This window comes from Saimiri boliviensis, chromosome 6 (genome assembly GCF_048565385.1).
Source record: "Saimiri boliviensis isolate mSaiBol1 chromosome 6, mSaiBol1.pri, whole genome shotgun sequence".
In the NCBI taxonomy this organism is placed as follows: Eukaryota; Metazoa; Chordata; class Mammalia; order Primates; family Cebidae; genus Saimiri; species Saimiri boliviensis.
This window is the reverse complement of record NC_133454.1, coordinates 40,170,207-40,191,419: the sequence shown is the minus strand read 5'-3', so window position 1 is coordinate 40,191,419 and position 21,213 is coordinate 40,170,207. Positions and strand designations below refer to the sequence as shown.

Here is a 21,213-nt window from a genome sequence, read left to right as displayed (position 1 = left end):
TCAAAACGTTTTACAATTATGGGCAATCAAACACAAAACAGGAATTCCATACAATCCCCGAGGACAAGGGATTATTCAGCGGGTATATCAAAAACTACAACGAATGTTGTAAAAAACAAAAAGGGGGAATAGGAGACCAATTACCAACTCATACAAAATTACATTTAGCCTTGTTTACTTTAAATTTTTTGACTCCTGGTACGGATGGTAAGACTGCAGCAGAAAGACATTGGCAAGTGTTAGAGGAAAAGAGGCAAGTTTATCCAAGTGTAACGAAATCCTGGGAAGGACAACGGAATGGAAAGTCCTGGTAGATTTGCTGACATGGAGAAGATGGTATGCTCATGTTTTTACAGGAGTTGGACAAACTGTGTGGGTGCCCTCCAGGTATAGGCGACCAAGGAACAGGAGACGACAGGGATCCATGGTGGCCAGCCACAGGCCCAGTCCCTCCAGTATGAGCCTTGAGCCAACTGGATCTGAATGCAAAGACAGAAGGAGGGCCAAAAAGAGTCACAATGACAACCAAACACATAACATGGGGACAGATCAGGAAAACTATGCAGGAAGCTGAGAAACTGCTGGAGGCAGGCAAAACCCCCAGACTCTATGTTCTTGGCAATGTTACCTGTAGTGTGTTCCCCTGTATAGAGGCAAAAACATATTGGACATGTGTTCCCAACCCCCGACAGTGTGACCGGTACTCTGGAGTGACACTCTTCCTGAAATATATCATAATCAGGGAGCATGGGCTACAGGACCTCTGACTCCCCCAGACACAGAACAATTAAACTCACAGAACAAAAGCATCAATTACACTGCTCCTTTAGAAGGACTCCCTTTATGTAGCACCATGAATACATCGCTCAACCATAGCTGTCTTGCAGCCCAATCTCAGCCATGGTTAAGTCACCAGGGTAAAACTATGTACTTATTGATTAGGCCTCAGCTCTATTAACACTGCTTGTGTGTTTACTAATTACTCCCAGCCCCATCACCCAAATCGTACTGATTATGTGAAACGGACTCCCATTGAAAATTCTCACCCCCGTCCTTGGACCCAGTGTCTTGGCCCCCTGGCCAGACAACAATCCATGTTAATAGGAGACATTACTGATTGGGGTCCTTGTGGCCAATTAGACGGTAAAGATGTAAATCAGACCTCTTGGCATAAACTTCATTGGCACTGGTGGGAGACCTTCAGCACCTTCTTGTCACAACAAACTGGGATTCAATCCCAATCTGCCACACACTTTGCTTGGCACAGTACTGGCTTTAGCCCACCCTTACCTCAGTGGCATTATCTAGGAAAAGAGGCTCAATTCAGAGGTCGATTTGGAAAGCAGTGCTCCCATTTATGAATGGTAGCATTTGGGTCGGAACGCTATCCAATAATGGTAATTCTGTTCAACATAGCTTTAATATCACCTTTGTTAGAAACATTACCACTCAATTCATGGGTTGTGTTTTCAATCCTTATGTTTTTCTAGCAGCTAAGAAAGGTCAACTCCAGGTAAACATCACCCAACTGACTTGTGTCTCTTGTCAGTTGTATCACTGACTTAATCATAATACTATACAAACACACAACATATACACCCTAATAATTCTAAGTTGCATTTTTAGATTATCCATTCCCATCAATTTGCCTGAACCATGGGCTGCTACCCCCACTTTACATTTTGTGAAACTTCTTACCCGGTTCACTCAGAGTGCTCATAAAGCGTTAGGCATGATAATTTTTGATATAGTCTTCTTGGTCATACTAATAACTTCTCTTGTAATGTCCTCAGTAGCACTACATAGTTTGATTCAAATAGCCCTATATGTAGAAAATTGCACATGTATAACTGACCAGGCATGGATGCTGGAAAATAAAATCAATGCCAGATTATAAACAGAAGTAGCAATGCTAAAGACTACTTTTTGTGGCTAGGAAAACAAGTACAAAGTTTAAAATGGCAGCAGCAATTGCGCTGTCATTTTTAACCATATGCACATTTGTGTAACCAATTTGGGATACAATCAAAGTGAATATCCACGGAACCTTGTAAAGGCTCATTTACAAGGAGCTTTTACATCCAGTGTTACTTTTGATATCAGTGATTTGCAAAACAAAATTCTCGAGAGTATCAGCCTTCTTTAGAAGCTTGAACAGAATTCCAGCAGGGCTTGGAGAGTCTTAACCCTTGGACTTAACTTAAACACAATCTCAATGTATCTTTTATCATTATAGGAATAATGTGATTGTGTCTCTGTTTCCTGTTTGTAGCCTGTAGAATCAGGTGGACCACCAGCAGGCAATTGAAAGCTGCCCAGCCTGGAATTACCTTCATTCGATTAATTCAAAAACTAAAAATGGTAGATGCTAGTGACCCCAAGAATGTGGGGTGTGACCAACTCAATATACCTCTGTAGGCTGTATGAGTAAACAGCAAACTGTCATGAAAGCAGGATGTCGGCAAACTGACAAACTGCGTCTGCTACTAGAAGGAATGTTGAGGGCAGTCAAGTCCCAGGTCCCATGTTCCTTGAGGTTATTTGCGCTCCTTGAGGTTATCTACCTGAACATCTGAAACCTGTTGAACAAGGAAAGCAGTACCTGTGATAAATAAAGTAGCTGACTGACAATCACCTCCTCCTCCTTATTCACTTTACTTAATAAATACAAAGGGCTGTAAAAGCTCAGGGCCTTTGTTCACTAGAAGCAAAGAGCCCCCTGACCCCTTCTTTCAAATAGAACCTTTGTCTTTGTCTTCATTTCCAACTTTGTTCTCCTTTGTTCATGAGATCATGAGATCACTACAGCGACCTAGTATATGCTCCATGGGGTTCTAAGTGGTGAGAGTTTATACTGAAATAAATAAGATAGTTATGTTCCCTCCTTTCCTATTCTAATAAGGAGACAAGAAAATAGCAAACAGGAGGCAATTACATAAATAAATAATGTAATTTTAGGTGAGAAATGTTATGAGAGAGTAGGAGGTGGTTATAGAATAATGGAGGGAGAGGCTATTTAGGATGAGGAAGCCACAAGGAAAGCTTCTCTGTGGAGGCAGCATTTGGACAGAACAGAATGGAATGTGAAAGTAAGCCTTGCTAAGATTTGAAAGCAAGGATGCACGACAGGTAGAGTAAATCAATGGCATGGTCAAGGTCCCTGAGGTGAAAACAAGGTTAGCATAGCCGACAGACAGCAAGAACCCTGTGGCTGGAGTAGAGTAATGTCAGAAAGATGGTTGGAAAGGAAGAAGGGCCTGATCATATAGGGCTTGAAGGCAACCGAGGCAATACATATATTTTTTAAATGACCTCACCACATAAATAATAACATACATGCAGATTAAAAATATAATGAGAAATCATTTTACCAATTAAACTGGCAAGGTTTGAATGATAATGCATAATGGAGAGAACAATGAGTGACTGATATTTTTAAATCTCCTGGTAGACATGAAAATGGGTAACACATTACTGGGGAGCAATTTGATAACTTTAAGCATCTAGAGGGTTCACCCATATTTATAATTTTTGACCATGAAATTTTAATTCCAGAAATTTGTTGATGATACCATTGAATAAATGTAGATATATAAACAGATATTCATATGTCCATACATTATCACTTAATACAACATTAAAATAAATGAAATGTACAATCATAGGAGATTATTGCATTAGCATGGTACCACAATAAAGAATGATATGCAGCAAAAAAATTATGCTTTCACAGAATTTTTAATGAGACATAAAATACACAAGATAATATGTTGAGGGATAAAAAATATATTTAAAACACAGCCCCTAAAAACAATTTAAAAATCAAGCAAGGGGCCGGGCGCGGTGGCTCAAGCCTGTAATCCCAGCACTTTGGGAGGCCGAGGCGGGTGGATCACGAGGTCAAGAGATCGAGACCATCCTCGTCATCATGGTGAAACCCCGTCTCTACTAAAAATACAAAAAATTAGCTGGGCATGGTGGCACATGCCTGTAATCCCAGCTACTCAGGAGGCTGAGGCAGGAGAATTGCTTGAACCCAGGAGGCGGAGGTTGCGGTGAGCCGAGATCGCGCCATTGCACTCCAGCCTGGGTAACGAGCGAAACTCCGTCTCAAAAAAAAAAAAAAAAGAAATCAAGCAAGAACATTAGAATATAAGTAATGATAATTACTGGAATGAAAAATTACGTGTGATTTTAACTTTCCTCTTTCATATGCTCTGTGCTTTCTAATTTTTCTCCAATGATATTGTATCTGTTTTATAATCAGAAAACAGACAAATGTTGTTAAGAGAAGTTTACATTCAAAAACTTACTACTTTAAAATATATAAAATATGTACAATGAGTTTTACTCACAGTGAATTGTATGTTAAGCTTTTTTGACTGTAGACAGAATTAAGGTAAGAAAGATGCAGTAGTTCTCTGAATGTAGTTTTGAAAAAAAATCATCACAGCGTTCTATCATCGTTTCAACAATTATGGATTGTTACATTGGGTAAGGACTGTTACATTGGGTAAGGACTATAGAGAGCACTTAATCAAAGCACTTTGTTTTACAGATAAGGAAACTGAGTTGTAAGAAAGATATGTGGCCTGCCAAGAACCCAAAAATGAGTCAGTCAATAGTGAGAATTGGATGCAGCTTCTTTTTTTCTTCTCAGCTCATTTTCCAGTATCACAGAACACCTCCTCCAACCAAACAGCAACTTGACCTATATTCTGAGTAAAAGGTATTGTGAGAAGAAGAAGAAGAAATGACTGGGAGAAACTTCTAGTGTGTCGGAAGATATTGGTCCCTAGTGAAGGAGAAATTAGGACAGCAAAAAGACCATCAATTGCCAATCTGACCATCTTTAGACAGAACGAAGTGCCAAAAAAAAAAAAAAAAAAGAAAAGAGGAAAAGAATCATTAAGAGTTGAGATATAGTGGGCTGGAGGAGCAGCCTCATGGAGCATCTAGATTTATGTGAACGAGTTCAGCCAGAGAATGTACTTGCAAGAGCGTAACGATTAGGGTGGTGCAAAAGTTATTGCAGTTTTGGCAAAAACCCCACCAACCTAATAGAAACCACTATTCTTTAGGACAAGAATACTCAGTGATCTAGAACCTAGAGTGGTAGAGGTCAGATAAGATGCTACGGGGGAAGTTGGAGAAAGAGCATCTCTAAGGATATTGTGTTTCTAATTTCCCAATGGTTTTGTATACTGACATTCCTTGTGCAACCATACTCTGTTTTTGTACATTAAAAATCTTTAGATTGATAGTTTACCATCATTATCATTAGACTTCACAGATATTTCCTACATGCTTAAAATATTTGTTTCTCAGTGATATAACACATAGAATTGTACAAGATTTATAGTACAATTTAGCAGTTCCAATATTAACACTGAGTTTCAAGATAGTTTATAGGGTACAATGAAGAAAAACATAGAAGCTACCATCTAACGTAGAAATTTCAGTTTTATCACTTACTTACCTTGGACAAATTAGCTTCAGCTTCTTTATCTATCAAACAGAAAATAACATTCATATAATAGAATTGAGGTGATAAAATGAGATAGGGACAGCATTTGAAATAAAGATGCAAGATAAATGTTAAAGACTCTATAGTCCCTACTTTCAAATATGTACATTGTTTTCCTCATTTATCCCTTCCATTCTGTCCACATATAGTTAGAGTTCATTGAACTAGAATCCATTTATGGTTTTCATGTTCCTTCTGCACAGCTGCAGTTTCATGTACCTTTAGTGCTTGTTGACCAATGGTATATAGTAGAAATCTCTCACAACCTAAAGATGAAGGTGAAAGCTCATGCTGACATGAGAACAACTGAAGCATTGGAATGGATTTCCACAAGCTGGACATGAAATCCTACCATAGATTTCTGCAGCTCCCAGTTCTATGTCAGAATAGTGTGTACATGTATGTATGGTCTGGTTACATAAAGGGAGATTCTTTTTGACATGCAAACTCACTGAATCAGTGGAATAATGAGCAATGCAATGATGGGTCTTACTCTACTTACTGTCTAAGTGTGCCTTAGAGGCAGAGGCAAACCCATGGGAAGTCTTGCAAATTTCAATTTTCTGTTCCTCCCCCACTGAGCATGCAAGTGAAATGGAAAAATAAATGTCAGTTTGAGATTTCTAATATATTTGGTGGAAAGGAAAATTAAGTTTTGAGGGTAAAGCATTTCATTCCTTTTCTGCATGGCTATAATCTAATCATTTCTTTGATGAAAATACAGATGATGAGAATGGGAACCACAAACTGCTCACCCTATTCCATGTTTATACCCTGTACTTACACACGTATGTTATCACTCATTTAACTGTTCTTAGAAATATATTTCCCTGTTTTACTTTTTTTAAAAACCTTAGTCATGTGCGTAAGAATCACCTGTGGCGCTTTCTGAATATAAAAATTCCTGGATCTTTCATAAACAATTGTGATTCAGGAATCTGCATGTTTTTACAAACATCTTAAGTAATTTTGATCCAAATGGTCAGGACTAGGACATTTTGAGAAAACACTACAGGTGCCCCCCCCTTTTTTTTCTTTCTTGCTACTTCTTCCAGTGAAGACTTCACCGAAGTTTATCATCTTTCTCTCTATTGTTTTTCACTGAAAATATACTTGTATTTTCTTCCATTTGTAAAATAATCCTACATGTCTCAGCTTTCTTTCTGACATTTCAATTTTCTTATTCATTTAGCTAATATGAAACATCTTCACTTGGCTTTCAGAATACGTACGTGCCTGCTTTTCCTCTCATGTTTCAGACCATTTCTTCTCAGTAGGCTCTGTTGGTTGCTCTTGACCTTCTTCACACTCTTCATGTTAATATGCTCAGGGCTCTGCCCTTGGATATTTTCTCTTTTCTATCGAAGTTCACTTTCTAAGTGATGTTCTCTGTCTCATGACTTGTATATCCAACTGCCTTCTTGACATTTCCGCATGGATGTCTGAAAAGCATTTCAAACTTTTCAGGCAACCAACTGTGAACCTGATAACCCTCCAAATCTAATTCTCCTTCAGTGTCCTCCATCCTTCCAATTGTTTAGACCAAAATCATTAGAATTATCTTTGTCTTCCCTTTTTCTTATAGACTGTATCCAATACATTAAGAAACCCTAGTGACAGTACTTAAAATTTTATTTATAATCTGAACCCATTTTATGTGTCCCAACTCTGCTACTCAGCCCTGAGTCACTACCATTTCTGACCTGGATGATTTACAGTTTTTTTTTTACTGATCATCTTCCTTGCTCTCATCCTCCCTTTTTGAGCTATGCTTGTTAACATAGCTGTTAAAATAAAAGAACATGTCATTCCTCAAAACCCAATGACTTCTCATCTCATCCAGAGCAAAACTCAAAGACCATAGCATGTGCCTTAATGCCCTGCAATATTCTAACCACCAGTTCCCCTCTGACTATCATCCGGCTTCTGCCCCACTTCTGCTGTAGACACACTGGGCTGGCCCTCACCGTTCCTGAAACATGTTGGCACACTCTCACCATAGGGCCTTGGCAAGTACATTTTCCTCTGCCCATAATGTTCTTCTCTCAGATATGGCATGGCTTACTCCTCCACATCCTTCAGCTTTTACTTAAAAGTCACTCTCTAGAAACTTTTACTGGCCAACCTATCTAAAATCTTAACATGTCTGTCCCATCCTTAACTATTACCACTTCATAATCCCTTCTCTGCTTCTTGTTTTAGCCTTAGCCCTTATTTTAACCGCCAAATATTTTACCTTTGTTGCCCATAATTGAATGCTAGTTCCATGGGGCTTTTGATTTGATATTTTATCCCTACTATGTAGAAGAGTAACTGACACATAGCAGGTACTAGTTGACACATACTAGTTGAATGATTTAATGAATACATTTTTCATTCCTGGGGTCCCATAATCCACTCAATTTACTTCTAATATTTTCTGCAGTTCTCTCTTGCACATTTTCTAACCTCTGTTTTTGCTCAAGTGAGCATCTGTGAAATAATTTTATGTGACCAAGTAAAGTGCTCTGTTTTTACCTTAACATTGTATTTACTGTAACTCAGGCGGCTGAGGCAGGAGAATCGCTTGAACCTGGGAGGCGGAAGTTACAGTGAGCCGAGATCACGCCATTGCATTCCAGCCTGGGCAACAAGACTGAAACTCCATCTTGGAAAAAAAAAAAAAAAAAAAAGAATGTATGTACTGTTAACAACTTTTACCATTAAAATGGTAGGCTTCATTTTTTTAGTGCCTCCTGTGTGACAAGTACTGATACAACCTCACAACCAATCTCTAATATAATGTTATTTCCCCATTTTACAGATTAGGAAAGTTATCTTTGAATAAGCTACTGAGATCATGTTTAGTGACCATACTTTGCTTCTCCTTGGTCTTCTCCCAAACCTGATCAAGCTTCATCCATCAATCATGTTCTGCCCTATTATACCAATACCATATCACGTTGTTTCACATGTAATTAATTGAAACACTTCCATATCCTAATTATGATACACTATCCTCCCAAGATTTAATTCACATGCATCCACCTTTGTTCTTTTATCTTTGAAACACTTCCATATCCTAATTATGAAACACTATCCTCCCAAGATTTTCTTCATACGCATCCACCTTTGTTCTTTCATTTAACAGTAGTATCTGAAAACTCATCTTATATTTGCACTTCTCTTAACACTTTGTTGATTAAGATAAAACTTTATTTATGTAGTTTTTTATGTCATTTGACTTCAAAAATCTCTCCCTCTTTCTCGTTTTATATATTTTCTCTCCCCTAGATCTCTCAACAGTTAAACAAACCTCAAATTCCACCCCCACTTAAAAAAGTATGTAATATAAGCCAATGTTAATACTTATAGCCAATGTCAGCATAAAACTTGGATAACTCATTGTTTCAAAATGGATTTTTGGCTCATTAATCTGGTGAGGTTATTTGCACAGTGAAAAGGGACTAAAATATATGCCAACCATTTTTATGTTTATATGTATATATAAACATAAAACAACCAATTTATATATATATATATTATATATATAATATATTATAAAAATATATTAAATAAATTATATAAAAAAATATATAAAAATATATATATATAAATTTGCCTGTCCTTAAAATTTTGTCTCTATCGTATCATTCTAATAAATACATCTACCCAACAAAAAATTATGGGGAAATGGTTGGCACATATTTTAGTCCCTTTTCATATATATATATATATATATATATATATATATATATATATATATATAAAACGTTTTATTGCACTTTAGGACCGGCAAATTTTAAAGGACACCCACATCTGCATTTTTTTTTTTTTTTTTTTTTTTGAGACAGAGTCTTGCTCTGTTGCCCAGGCTGGAGTGCAGTGGCATGATCTTGGCTCATTGCAACCTCCACCTCCCAGGTCCAAGGGATTCTCCTGTCTCAGCCTCTCGAGTAGCGGGGATTCCAGATGTATGCCACTACACCTGGCTAATTTTTGTATTTTTTAGTAGAGATAGGGTTTTGCCAAGTTAACCAGGCTGGTTTCCAATTACCGACCTCAGGTGATCTGCCTTCCTTGGCCTCCCAAAATGCTGGGATTACATGCATGAGCCACCGCACCCGGCTTCTGCATTTTTAATATCATATCTTTCTCCCATATTTAATCATAAAGACTACAGATAAACTACCTGACATTAATGGAAAAAACTGACAGAAAAAGTAAAATAAATGATAATTTAATATTTTACAAATTAATCATGTTCTTGCTGAGATTGACTGAGTTCAGACTTTACTGATGTAGTGGTAGTAGCACCTCCGCAGAACAAAATTCTAACCCTCAATAGATACTATAATGCTCATGATTCTCAAAATAAATGTCCTTCTTCCTTCATAATTCACCAACAAATCTTGTGAGGTTATGTTCTGTAAATCTCTGCTTTCTTTAGAGGCAGCTTGAGCTTCACAGTGTTCTCTCTGCATTTTTATTAAAAAAGAGAGGGAGAGAGACCAGATTATGGAGGCATTTATGCTAATTCATTACTTCCCTACAGATGAAGATAGATTTTATAGTCATATTTCACTGAAGCATAACTTTCTTAAAATATGGTAGGATTCTTATTTTTAATAATTCCCTAATAAAAGAAAAAAGGTTAAAGCTGCTGATTTATAAAAGAGAAAAACATAATAAAAAGAATATATATTCTTGAGTTTATAATTTTTTTTCTGCTAGTGAATAGCAAATCTATTGAATACAACCAACAGCCAGTGATGAGAAAGAACAAAAAAATGAAAAATAGAGAGGCAGCTTCAGTCAATGGATACTCCAACATGCAAAAACTCATCACAGATGTTAGAAAAGTCATGCATCGGATTTTCAACCAATAGTTGATCAGATAATTTCAAGTTCATACAGCAGTAATTCTTTAATGTATTTTTCTCAACTTTATTGTTCTCACTATCATCGCCAGCATGTGTCGACCAAAATATTGAAAAAAAATCAATTAGATTGCAAGTAGCTAAGGCAAGTATATTTTAGTCACTATATAAACATCATTCAATCTGTTCAAGTTCTCTATAACCTCATTAAAGGAGCATAAACACATTCCTATCTCATAGAAAATAAAAATTATTGAGTATAAGTGGATTATTGAATTTCTTTGAGAAATATGATACAAGTATAGATATTTTAAAGGTCTAGCATCCGTTGGAAAATTTAAATGATTTTACATAGCTAACAATCGGTGTAAAGATGTCATTCATTTTTGTGTCCTTGAGAAGGAAAAAGAAGTTTGAAACTAATCAAAGCTTTGTTATCTTTAGAAATGTCATGCTTATTCAAAGAATACTTCATATTTATGTGTACTTTAAAAAAATCACTGTTTTGCATAAATAAAAATGAAAATGTGCTATGGTTTGGCTCTGTGTTTGCACCCAAATCTCACCTTGAATTGTAATAATCTCCTCTTGTTATAGGAGACACCCAGTGATAGGTAATTTAATCATGGGGGTGGGTTTTCCCATGTTTTTCTTGTGATAGTGAATAAGTCTCATAAAATCTGATGGTTTCAAAAAGGAGAGTTCCCCTGAGCATGCTCCCTTGCCTGCCACCTTGTAAGACATGACTTTGCTCCTCATTTACCTTCTGCCATGATTGTGAGGCCTCTGAGCCATGTGCAACTGTGAGTCAGTTAAACCCATTTCCTTTATAAATTACCCAGTTTTGGGTATGTCTTTATTAGTAGCATGAAAACAGACTAATAAAAGATATACTAGTTTAAGCATTAATAAAACTTGTTCTAATTCAGAATCTAAATCTCCTGAATCATGTTTGGGTTGAGAATTATTGAATTCCGATGTAATCTATTTTCTGGCCCATTTGAGAGAATGTGTTCTCTTTCCGGGTCCACAAGGTTTTGGGGTTTTGGGGTTTAAGGGCAAAAACTTCGCAGCGCCATGCCCTCCTCCCATGCCTCTCCGTCCCGGAGATTCAATGTTTCTGTTTAATTTTCAGGAGCGTAGGAAAGGGTCAAAAGTCAATCACTGCAGTAGAAGATTAAGGGAACTCCTTTTATTGGCCAGGGGTTCCTCCCAGGTTAAAAGGATGAGGAACCCTTTTTAACCAGGCGTTCCTCCCAGGTTAAAAGTCCCTGTCTCGCTCATCCAAGCGGATTTCCTCTCCGGGGTCCCCTTCCACTCTCGTGGAAGCTGCTTTTCCTCTCCTGGATTCCATACTTGGGTCTCCTTCCACACACGGTCTCGTGGAAGCTTTCTCTCTTCCTCTCCTTTTTCTCTTTCTCTACTTAAATAAATCACTTTGTGCAAACACCGTTTGCGGTCCGGTATTTACTTTAGGAGTCCACCCCATGGTCCCCTCTCCCATTCTTGAGAGAGTGAGGGACCAGGAGCCTGGAGCTCACTGGAAAACAAGCTGAGTGCTCCCCTGCACCCCCAAACCCCCCAACACATTGAAAGTGTTGATAGTGCCGTACAGCATTTATTTTTAAAATGCTCCACTATTGTCTTTGAGGTGTTCTCCCTATCTATTAACATTCATCCTTTCTGTTTTGATAGTTGGGCTTTTTTTTTTTTTTTTTTTTATCATACCCCAGGGATCAAATGATGTTAACTACGTCACGACTGCCACTTGGCCAAAAGGGTTTGACAGATGCAATCAACTACAAAATTTACACTGATTTCAGAGCTGTTAACAATTAGAAAAAAGTGCATCTTAGAATTGATTATATGTGGCATACTATTTGCCAAATATACTCAAGACAATTTCTGTACAAAAAGTTTATTTTTACATGTAGTCCACATTATCTTGTAGTGTCTCAGTATTTTCACCTCCCTCACTTTTCTGGTAGTTCTTCTTAAATACAAGGTTTTGTTTTCCAGTGCTCCCCTCCAAATACTGGCCATAGAATTCTATTTACAGATGAGTCAAAATTGGGTGTTCTTCTAATTTATAATTTCTCAAGTTAATGTCTAATATATTGGGGAAATGCTAAATTAAGCAAAGTTAGCAGGATTCTTTAATACAGCTTTCTTGGATTCCGTAATATATTGATGTACATTGTGATTATTTAACAGTGGTAAATTATGTAGCAATTCTGAAAATTGTCACACAAACTTTTAAACACAATGTGTTATGATATTTGTGTTTTGAGGAACACTTTTTGAAAAGACTTTTTTAAAAAATTTAATTTTTTTTTTAATAGAGATGGGGTGTCACCATGTTGGCCAGGCTGGTCTCGAACTCCTGACCTCAGGTGATCCACCCATCTTGGTCTCCCAAAGTGCTGGCATTATAGGTGTGAGCCACCGCACCCGGCCTTGAAAAAGACTTTTACGTATATTTTATACATTTTTTTTTGTAATTTCTTATCTTTGCTATGTGGCATTCTAAATTTCTGGGAACTTGGAGTTGAATATAATTTCAATACAGATAATTCCATATTTATACAGGATTACCAGAAAAAAAAGATGGTCATATGCAAATTTTAAAGACAATAAAATATTATTTAAGAATAAACATATTTGCCCTTCATTATACAGTGTAGTTACACATTTCTATTACATATTATTTGTGTTATAAAATGACCTAGCCAATATGACCATGAGGCAAATGCTAGACTTTGGGGGTAAATATTAGGAATCTCTGACAGTCAATGTAGATGATGGCTAAACGTTCTCTCTCCCAAAACTTTACTACCAGTTGTTACATATGTAAATATTAGTAAACAGGAATAAAACAATCATTGGTTCTTACAGCTGCTCTGGCACCTGGGGGCAAGTTTAAGTCTGCTTAGGCACTGGAACCAGCACCTGGCATGATAGGTTCACTCTGAGGTAAACATGTTGGTATCCTGGCAGTAGGACCAGCTGGCTTTGTAACTGGGTTGAGAGACAAGGTGTTCTGTGAAGTGAGGGATACAGGTCCAACTGGGCTTTGCACCAAGGACATCCAACTGCTGACTGTGTTGATTCTTATACTTCATGCAGCCAATAGCAGCAGGCTTGACTTCTTACTACCCACATATGTTAACACCATTCATTTCACTGATGAAAAATCATTTCTAGTATTGCTTATATAAATTGTCATCTTGTATATATTTAGATAAAGATATGTGAGGCACTAAGCACTCAGTTACCAGAGTGTTGATTCCTGACCAGGTTTCTTTTCTTTTCTTTTTTTTTTTTTTTTTAACAAATGTTAAATTGGATCTAACTTATACACACACACATCAATGTCACATTGTTAACATTCAAATGTTTTTAAAGTGATTGTGCATTTTGACAATGTAAAACTTTGCCATATTAAACATAATAAAGCCAAAGAAATTTTAAATGTATAGTACTTTAGCACAATGATTACATATTTCAGTTAGTGGAAAATTCTATAAATACCCATGAGTTCAAAAGAGCTATATAAGGCTGTTTATAAGATATACACACACATGTATTTATATATAATTATATCTATATATTTTATGAAAGAGAATACATATCAGAAGAGTCAAATTAGTGGTAGAGAAAAAAGAGTCAGATAATTAATAAGGGTTAAATATCCCCTCCAATTTTAAACATTATCTTACAAATAGGATAATAAATTCACCGTTGGCTCAACTACAAAGGAGAATGAATGTGTAATGTAGAATTTCAAGGGACATAAATATAAGAAAAGATTTTCTTTATTGAATTAAGATCCTCACACATAGAAAGGAACATCTAAAGCAAGACCAATTTCTTGCTTAAAAAGCAGCCAAGTAAGAGGCAAACTTGAAGTGTGAGAGTAACTGGATATACGCCAATCTCATAAAGAGTGCAGAATTCTAAAGGAGACTGGCAGACATCCCAGATCAATTAAGGAAGAAATCCTGCAGAATAGGCACATATCCATCTTTGAAACTTTAAGTTTAGATAATGCAGCTCAAAGATGGATAGATAGAAATAAAAATGCAACTAAGCTGAAGAAAAATTATAAATATACAGATATTTTTACATGACAAACTAATAGCTCAGTGACTCCTATTAAACTGAATCACTAGTTAATTCCATGAAGTGAAGAAAAACTAATGCTTGACAGAACAGATTACCTGACTGATGAAGTGGACATATTTTTTGTCAAAAGGTCAATCTGATAGCCTCAACTACAACCAATATTAAATGATTAAGTCTAGAGTTACTGCTCAAAATATGTCAGCACTATAACTGGATAAATTGTATTTAACATTGCTATGTAGGATGCTAGAAATATGTGATGGTTGTATACATATATTATTGACATATACTATGTATATAAGCAATAGAGAGTAATATAAAGTGAAAACAGCTGAACTTGTGATTGTATTGACATGCACTATGACACTTCAAGTTAACTTCAAGTTAAGACTCAGAAATAGAAATAGGCCTGCATTTGAATCTACCAAGCGGGAAAAAACCATCACTACCAATTGTCTTATATTTTTATGGTAGACATTTACTGTGTGCCAGTAAAATTACAGTTTTAAAGAAAAACATCTAATAATAAGAAACTCAGTGTCATGGCCTGTTGAGGAAAGGCAATACTCAGGGCATCGGTTTCTTCACCAATAATTAAAAAGAGTCAATTAATGCTGCTTTGAAATAAATAAATCAATAACTTTCAGTACCTCCAAAAGACTTACTTTTAGAGTCATTTTCTGGCTGTTTACACACAGAGAATGTAATGCTTTTAAGATCTTACAAAGTATTTTTACAACTGTTTTACTATTAGCAATAAAAAAGGATAAATGTGATACATGTGGCAAAAATGTCAGTTAAAACACAAAAGGGTTTTACAAAAGGATAACTTTGATTGTGAAAAGGAAAGCATTGGATGGCTTGAATAAGAAAGTGCTACTTGTGGATGACTCAATGTAGTTTAATAATGTATTTTGTATGCTTGTTTCAAAACATTCTGTAACTATGCTGGTATTATAGGCTGTTAAAGTCATTTGGCACTATTCAGAAAATTTACTATAGTTTGTCATTTTATGAATATTTAATTTTATTCTTTAGCACCCAGAATATTTATACATTATCTTCTTTAATGTTGAAAATAAACAAAATTTAATCCAGATCTTCCTAGCCAAATTATTGGTCAAAATCATTTTACTAATTATCTTAAATCATCAACGTTGTCTTTTTTCTAACTTACATTATAATTTTAATCAATTACATTTCTTCATCTATTTAGTTAATTTTACCACAAAAAATTTCTCATCTAGATTGTTACACATATGAATAATGATCTTTAAAAGAAAATACAAGGTTGAAAACAACTAATTATTAATATTAGATAGAAAACTAACATTTTGGCTTTCATTTTGGTAGATATTAGTTAATAACGTTTCCAAACAGCTTATTAAAGTTTGTAGAAACATTTAATTCTTTTTTTTTTTGAGACGGAGTTTCGCTCTTATTACCCAGGCTGGAGTGCAATGGCGCGATCTCGGCTCACCGCAACCTCCGCCTCCTGGGTTCAGGCAATTCTCCTGCCTCAGCCTCCTGAGTAGCTGGGATTACAGGCACGTGCCACCATGCCCAGCTAATGTTTTTTTTTGTATTTTTAGTAGAGATGGGGTTTCACCATGTTGACCAGGATGGTCTCGATCTCTCTGACCTCGTGATCCACCCACCTCGGCCTCCCAAAGTGCTGGGATTACAAGCTTGAGCAACCGCGCCCGGCCAATTCTTATATAAAACCAAGCTTTCTAACAACGATTTTAAATGTATTTGGGCATAATAACCTACACATTTACCACATGGTAAAAAAATTATGAGTGAAAGGAAGATTTACATAAAACAAAATAGTCAGAATTCTGAAAGAAGTATTGAAGGTGATCTACCATAACACTCTCATTTTACAGGGAGGTATTAAAGTCCCATGAAAGTTTAATATTTACCAAGCTCAATAGTTTACTGGTAGAGCAAAAATTAGAATGTCATTTCATAGTGCTTTGTTCTCTCTTAGAGCTAGTGAATGCAGGATGAACAACAGAGGAATGTCCTCTGAATGGAGTAGCCTTGAAAATTACTACTATTGTCCAAACAAAATTACAGTTTAAAGATTGGTAGGAGCTTAGTTAAAAAAAAAAAAAAAAATAGCACTGGGATGAGCCGCTTGGAAAGATGAGAAGGTTTCAAACGTCATGCCACGTTTCATTTCTTTTCCACTGTGGCTTTTATTGAGTAGTGAAGGAAGCCAAGGATATTTGGAAATGCAATGGAAAACGCGATTCTTGTGTCCTATTAATGAAAGGAAAAGAGTACATGATAAAAACAGTGTCACATCCTAATCTACCCTTTATCAAGTCATTGCCAGAATATTTGTTTGGGATAAATGCCACTATACATGGACCTATTAAAAGTTGCTCTCACATTTTGAAAAATTCTTCTATAAAATAGATTTACTTTTTTTTTAAGTTACATGAATGTCATTGAACAATGGCTAAATACAGAATAGTTGACTTATCTGAATAGTAATATTTATAAAGCTGATTTCCTTTTGTTGCCTTGTGTTCTTCTAATTGACCTATAAGCATTCAAAATGTAGTGATAAATTCATTATTTTGGTGAGTCTGAGACACATGTAAAAAACAAATTGAAACAATCTTATCTTCCATCTTTGTACCAGACATTTTCCACTTAAAAAAATGTTTTTATTAAATAGTATTCTGTGTACAATGATACCTTAGTTGATATAATCAAATTGATTAGTAAGAATTAATTATGAGATATTTTAAAACTGGGTTCAGAATAATTGGTTGGGTTCAGGTGTCTAATTTGTGTGTAATTGTTGATTTTGGATATTTACTGACATTAAAGATCAATAACATGTTGATAATATGTGATATCCTTTACTATTCTCACCTAAAATGTTTGAAATTATGAATTAACAATGCCTTGTGAGCACAAAGTATTAGTATCTTGGACAACACTACATTGAGTTTTTAAAATTCATTATTTTATATGAGATATTAAGACACAATTTTGGCATTTTGATATTTATGGTAATAATGTAAGTATCTTGATACATGTCATATAATTATAAGTCATTTGTAAATTTTCTCAGTTTTTCTATATGCTCATATCAGACACTAAGTATGAAATTGAATGAGCATTTCCAACCACTTCTAAAAACTGATATCACGTATTTCATTTAGTCCGTACCCCTATCCCATCTATCTCTTCCCCTTTTCACTTGTTAACAGTTATATACTTATTTGTTCATGTTCCCTTTTATCCATTAGAATGTAAACTCTAAGAGATTAGGAACCTTGTCTCTTGTTCACAATTTAATCCCCAAGAGTGTTAGACCAGGGCATAATATAAAGGGAAAAGCTAATGCTTAATTAATACCTGTTGAATTAATAAATGATCCTTAACGTCTCTTCCAGAGTTTCATTATATCCTGAGACAATGTAATTAGACCTTTTTTCCAGGGGCTTTCGAACTTCTTTGATCATGCCCTAAAGAAATAACTATTAGATTACACTGTGTATGAAACAAAATATTCATAAAACAATATTATCTTCAATGAATGCTGATAATTAAATTTCTAAACTATTGTATTCCAAACAATTTATTTAAAAAATCATTCTGGTATTGAAGTTGATTTCATGACCCACAAATCTACATTTTGTAAAATACCATTTGAGACCAAAAAGCCAATAGAGATGAAACATGTTGCTCTTTGACTACGTTGAAGGGAAACATGTGTACTAGTACTCGTTGGATGGTATAGTAAGTTGACAAGACCATTCTTTCCAGAACTTCCTGTCCTTCTTAGCCACGTACAGCTCCCTATGTATGGATATCACGTCCCATATCCCAGACTTTCAGGAGCTAGAAGGGCTGAAAAAGACTGAAAATTTTCTCTTCTAGATCTCATCAGCGAGAAATCGAGACATTGTATCAATTTGGATTTGGATTCGGCTACAAACAAAACAGTATGCCAAACAGTTTTTCACATCATTCTCACCACAGCCCTGCAAACTAAAAATTGCTACTCTTGCAAATAAAGAATCTGAGTCTCAAAAGATCGATGATTTGCTCAAGGTGACAAAACTAGTGAGCAGTGAGTCTGGACGCACTCCTTTTCCAAATATAGTCCCCTCTTGGGGAGACAGATGCACAATGTTAAACCAGAAGGCAGCCCCTCTGGACTGCTGAGGTTCCAGACACAGAATAGGGAGAATCCCCAAAATCTCAGTGATCCATGCCTCTTCCAGCAGACTGTGAAAGCAAGTGAGCACAGTGTTCTCCTGTAACTTCTTCCCCTTGCTCAGTCTGTCCCTGCTCAACCCCACTCTGTCCTGTTGTCCCTTCCTGTGGAAGGGCTGGGGCTAGTGTATATAAAAACACTCGTGAAGACTTCTTGCCCTTATTGTACATTGCACCCCATGGCCCATCTCATCTACAGCCCTGTGTGATAGGTGGCTTATCTTGCTGCACCCTGGAGAAGTCATTTTGGTGTCCAGTGCTCTCTGGTACCAGGATGCCGTACCCTATCCAGGAGTGCACGAAAATCGCAACGTGTGCCATCGCTCAGTTAGTCTCGGCCTTTTCTCTGGCATTTTTGATACGTGGTGGGACTCAAGAGTAGCTTTCTCTGAGTGATATAATTTTATTTTTATTTTATTCCCTGAGAAAGTATCCTTGACTCACCCAAAGTTCACACTGACCAGAGCTCAAAGAAAAACTCAGAATTAAGTTCCTTTGTGATTGTATTTTTCCAGTATACACGGTGAAATTTTAACTAAGTAGAGTCTCATTTTGGTTATTGTAAAATAAACACTCCCAACTCCAGTCCCCGTCCCCACATCCCACCACCGTAAAGGCAGAGAGCTGTGGCTTGTGGGTGGAGGTGCCAGTCACCTCTGGAGAAGTACTGGGATTCTACCCTCTCCCACTTCCTCCTGGCCACTTTATTCCCTGATCCCTTTAAGATCCAACTAGGAAGGTAGAGCCCAGGGCAGTGGGAAGAGTCCCGGCCGGAGGTCAAACTGGGCATGCTCAGTGGCAGAGAGGGTTTAGGCCGGGCCGGGGAAACTGGGCAGCTGAGGTGCTCGCGCCGCCGCTCCGAGCCCGAGTGCGCGCCTCTGAGGGGCCGCGGCTGGGGCTGGAGAACGCGGCTGCTCCGCTCGCCTGCTCCGCGGGACGCGGCGGCGCCCGCCCCCTGCAGCCTGTGCTGCGGCTGCCCGCCACCGGAGGGGGCGAACAAACGTCAACCTGTTGTTTATCCCGTCACCATTTATCAACTCAGCACCACAAGGAAGTGCGGCACCCACACGCGCTCGGAAAGTTCGGCATGCAGGAAGTTTGTGGAGAGCTCGGCGATTAGCACCGCGGCCCCGGCCAGCGCAGGGCGAGCTCAGGCGGCGAGAGCGTAGGGCGGCGCAGCGTCCGTCCCGGGAGGGGAACCCGGCTTTTTCTTGAAGCGACGGGGTCTCTAGGTCGCTGATCCCAAATGCACCGGCTCATCTTTGTCTACACTCTAATCTGCGCAAACTTTTGCAGCTGTCGGGACGCTCCTGCAACTTCGCAGAGCGCATCCATCAAAGCTTTGCGCAATGCCAACCTCCGGCGAGATGGTAAGATACTCATTTTATTTTTTAACTTAAAAAAGTTATGTTTGCTGTTGTTATTGTTCTTTCTATGTTTTCCCCCCTTCATTTTGGGTCTTTCAAATGAACTCAGGCTGAATGCATTGTTAGGGGAGGGAGGTCTCCTGCCTGTCTCCAGTCCTGGGAGAGCTCCATTTCCGGAATGGGATTGAGAAATGTGGGACGCGTGCTGGTGGAATAGGGTAAGCCAGGTGGCTCGTCTTGCTGCACCCCAGATAAGTCATTTTGGTGTCCAAGTCTCTGGTACCAGGATGCGGTGCCTCATCCCGGAGTTGGCGAAAGTTGCAAGCTGCGCCACCCCTTGGTCGGACTAAACCTTTGTTAGGCAATTTTGATAGATGGAAGGACTCAGGAGTAGCTTTCTCTGGGTAATATACGTGTATTTTATTTTATTTATTTTTTTAAGTAGAGAGAAGAGAAATCGTGCGTTTCAGTCCAGAAGTTATGTCTGGAACAGTGTCAATTTATCCATATGTTATTTATTTTCAGGAGAAGGCAGTATGCAGCCTATTGCCCTAAGTGACTTTCCTACTGAAGTTGACCCTGACTCAGAAGCTCAGCGTCTGGGAGACTAGGGCTTCTGGGTTTTCATCACTACCACAGTAGCACCGGGCTTCTGTTGCTAGTTTCCTTGCAGAGCAAGGCTTTCTAACTATTTGTAAGGAGCAAAGCTTTCAAACAGCTGTCTTAAGTAAGGTCCTAAGCCAGCTTGTCTGGTTTCCTTTACTCTAGAGGACACCTGGGTTACTGGTTCCAAAGACTCTCAGCTGAGTTAATTTACTTTTTGAGGCTTCCATCGAAATCCGAAGTTGATTTAACCTTCTGCAGTCATATTCCTAGCAATTTGCAGCTGTTCTGCCATCTACCTGAACTGACCCATAGGCTTTTGGATTTTTTTTTTTTTTCCTACATCAGTTATCTTTCTCTCCTCCTTGCTTAAAGTCCTAACACATCTCTCAAGGAGACCACCAAGCAATTGTTGATGGTTTCACTGTTTCAGCTGGCAGTATTTGTCTTGGTAAATTTACATTAGCCATCTTACTCCCCTATCAGT

General features: G+C 37.5%; 1 protein-coding gene across 4 annotated transcripts in view; it reads left to right on the top strand.

Annotated features, from left to right (window-relative positions):
- Positions 1–19,626: 19,626 nt before the first annotated feature.
- PDGFD (platelet derived growth factor D) overlaps positions 19,627–21,213 on the top strand; it is a 249,963-nt gene continuing 248,376 nt past the window's right edge. For 2 of the 4 annotated variants that reach the window (XR_012518021.1, XM_003923760.4), the window contains exon 1: positions 19,631–20,126. Coding sequence is in view for 3 of the 4 variants with exons in the window: in XM_003923760.4 (XP_003923809.1) it covers positions 20,003–20,126 (124 nt within the window). In the remaining variant the exon portion in view is untranslated. Of the gene's footprint in view, positions 20,127–21,213 lie in introns of all 4 variants that reach the window. The other 2 variants (XM_074400496.1, XM_003923761.4) reach the window with 2 other exon arrangements.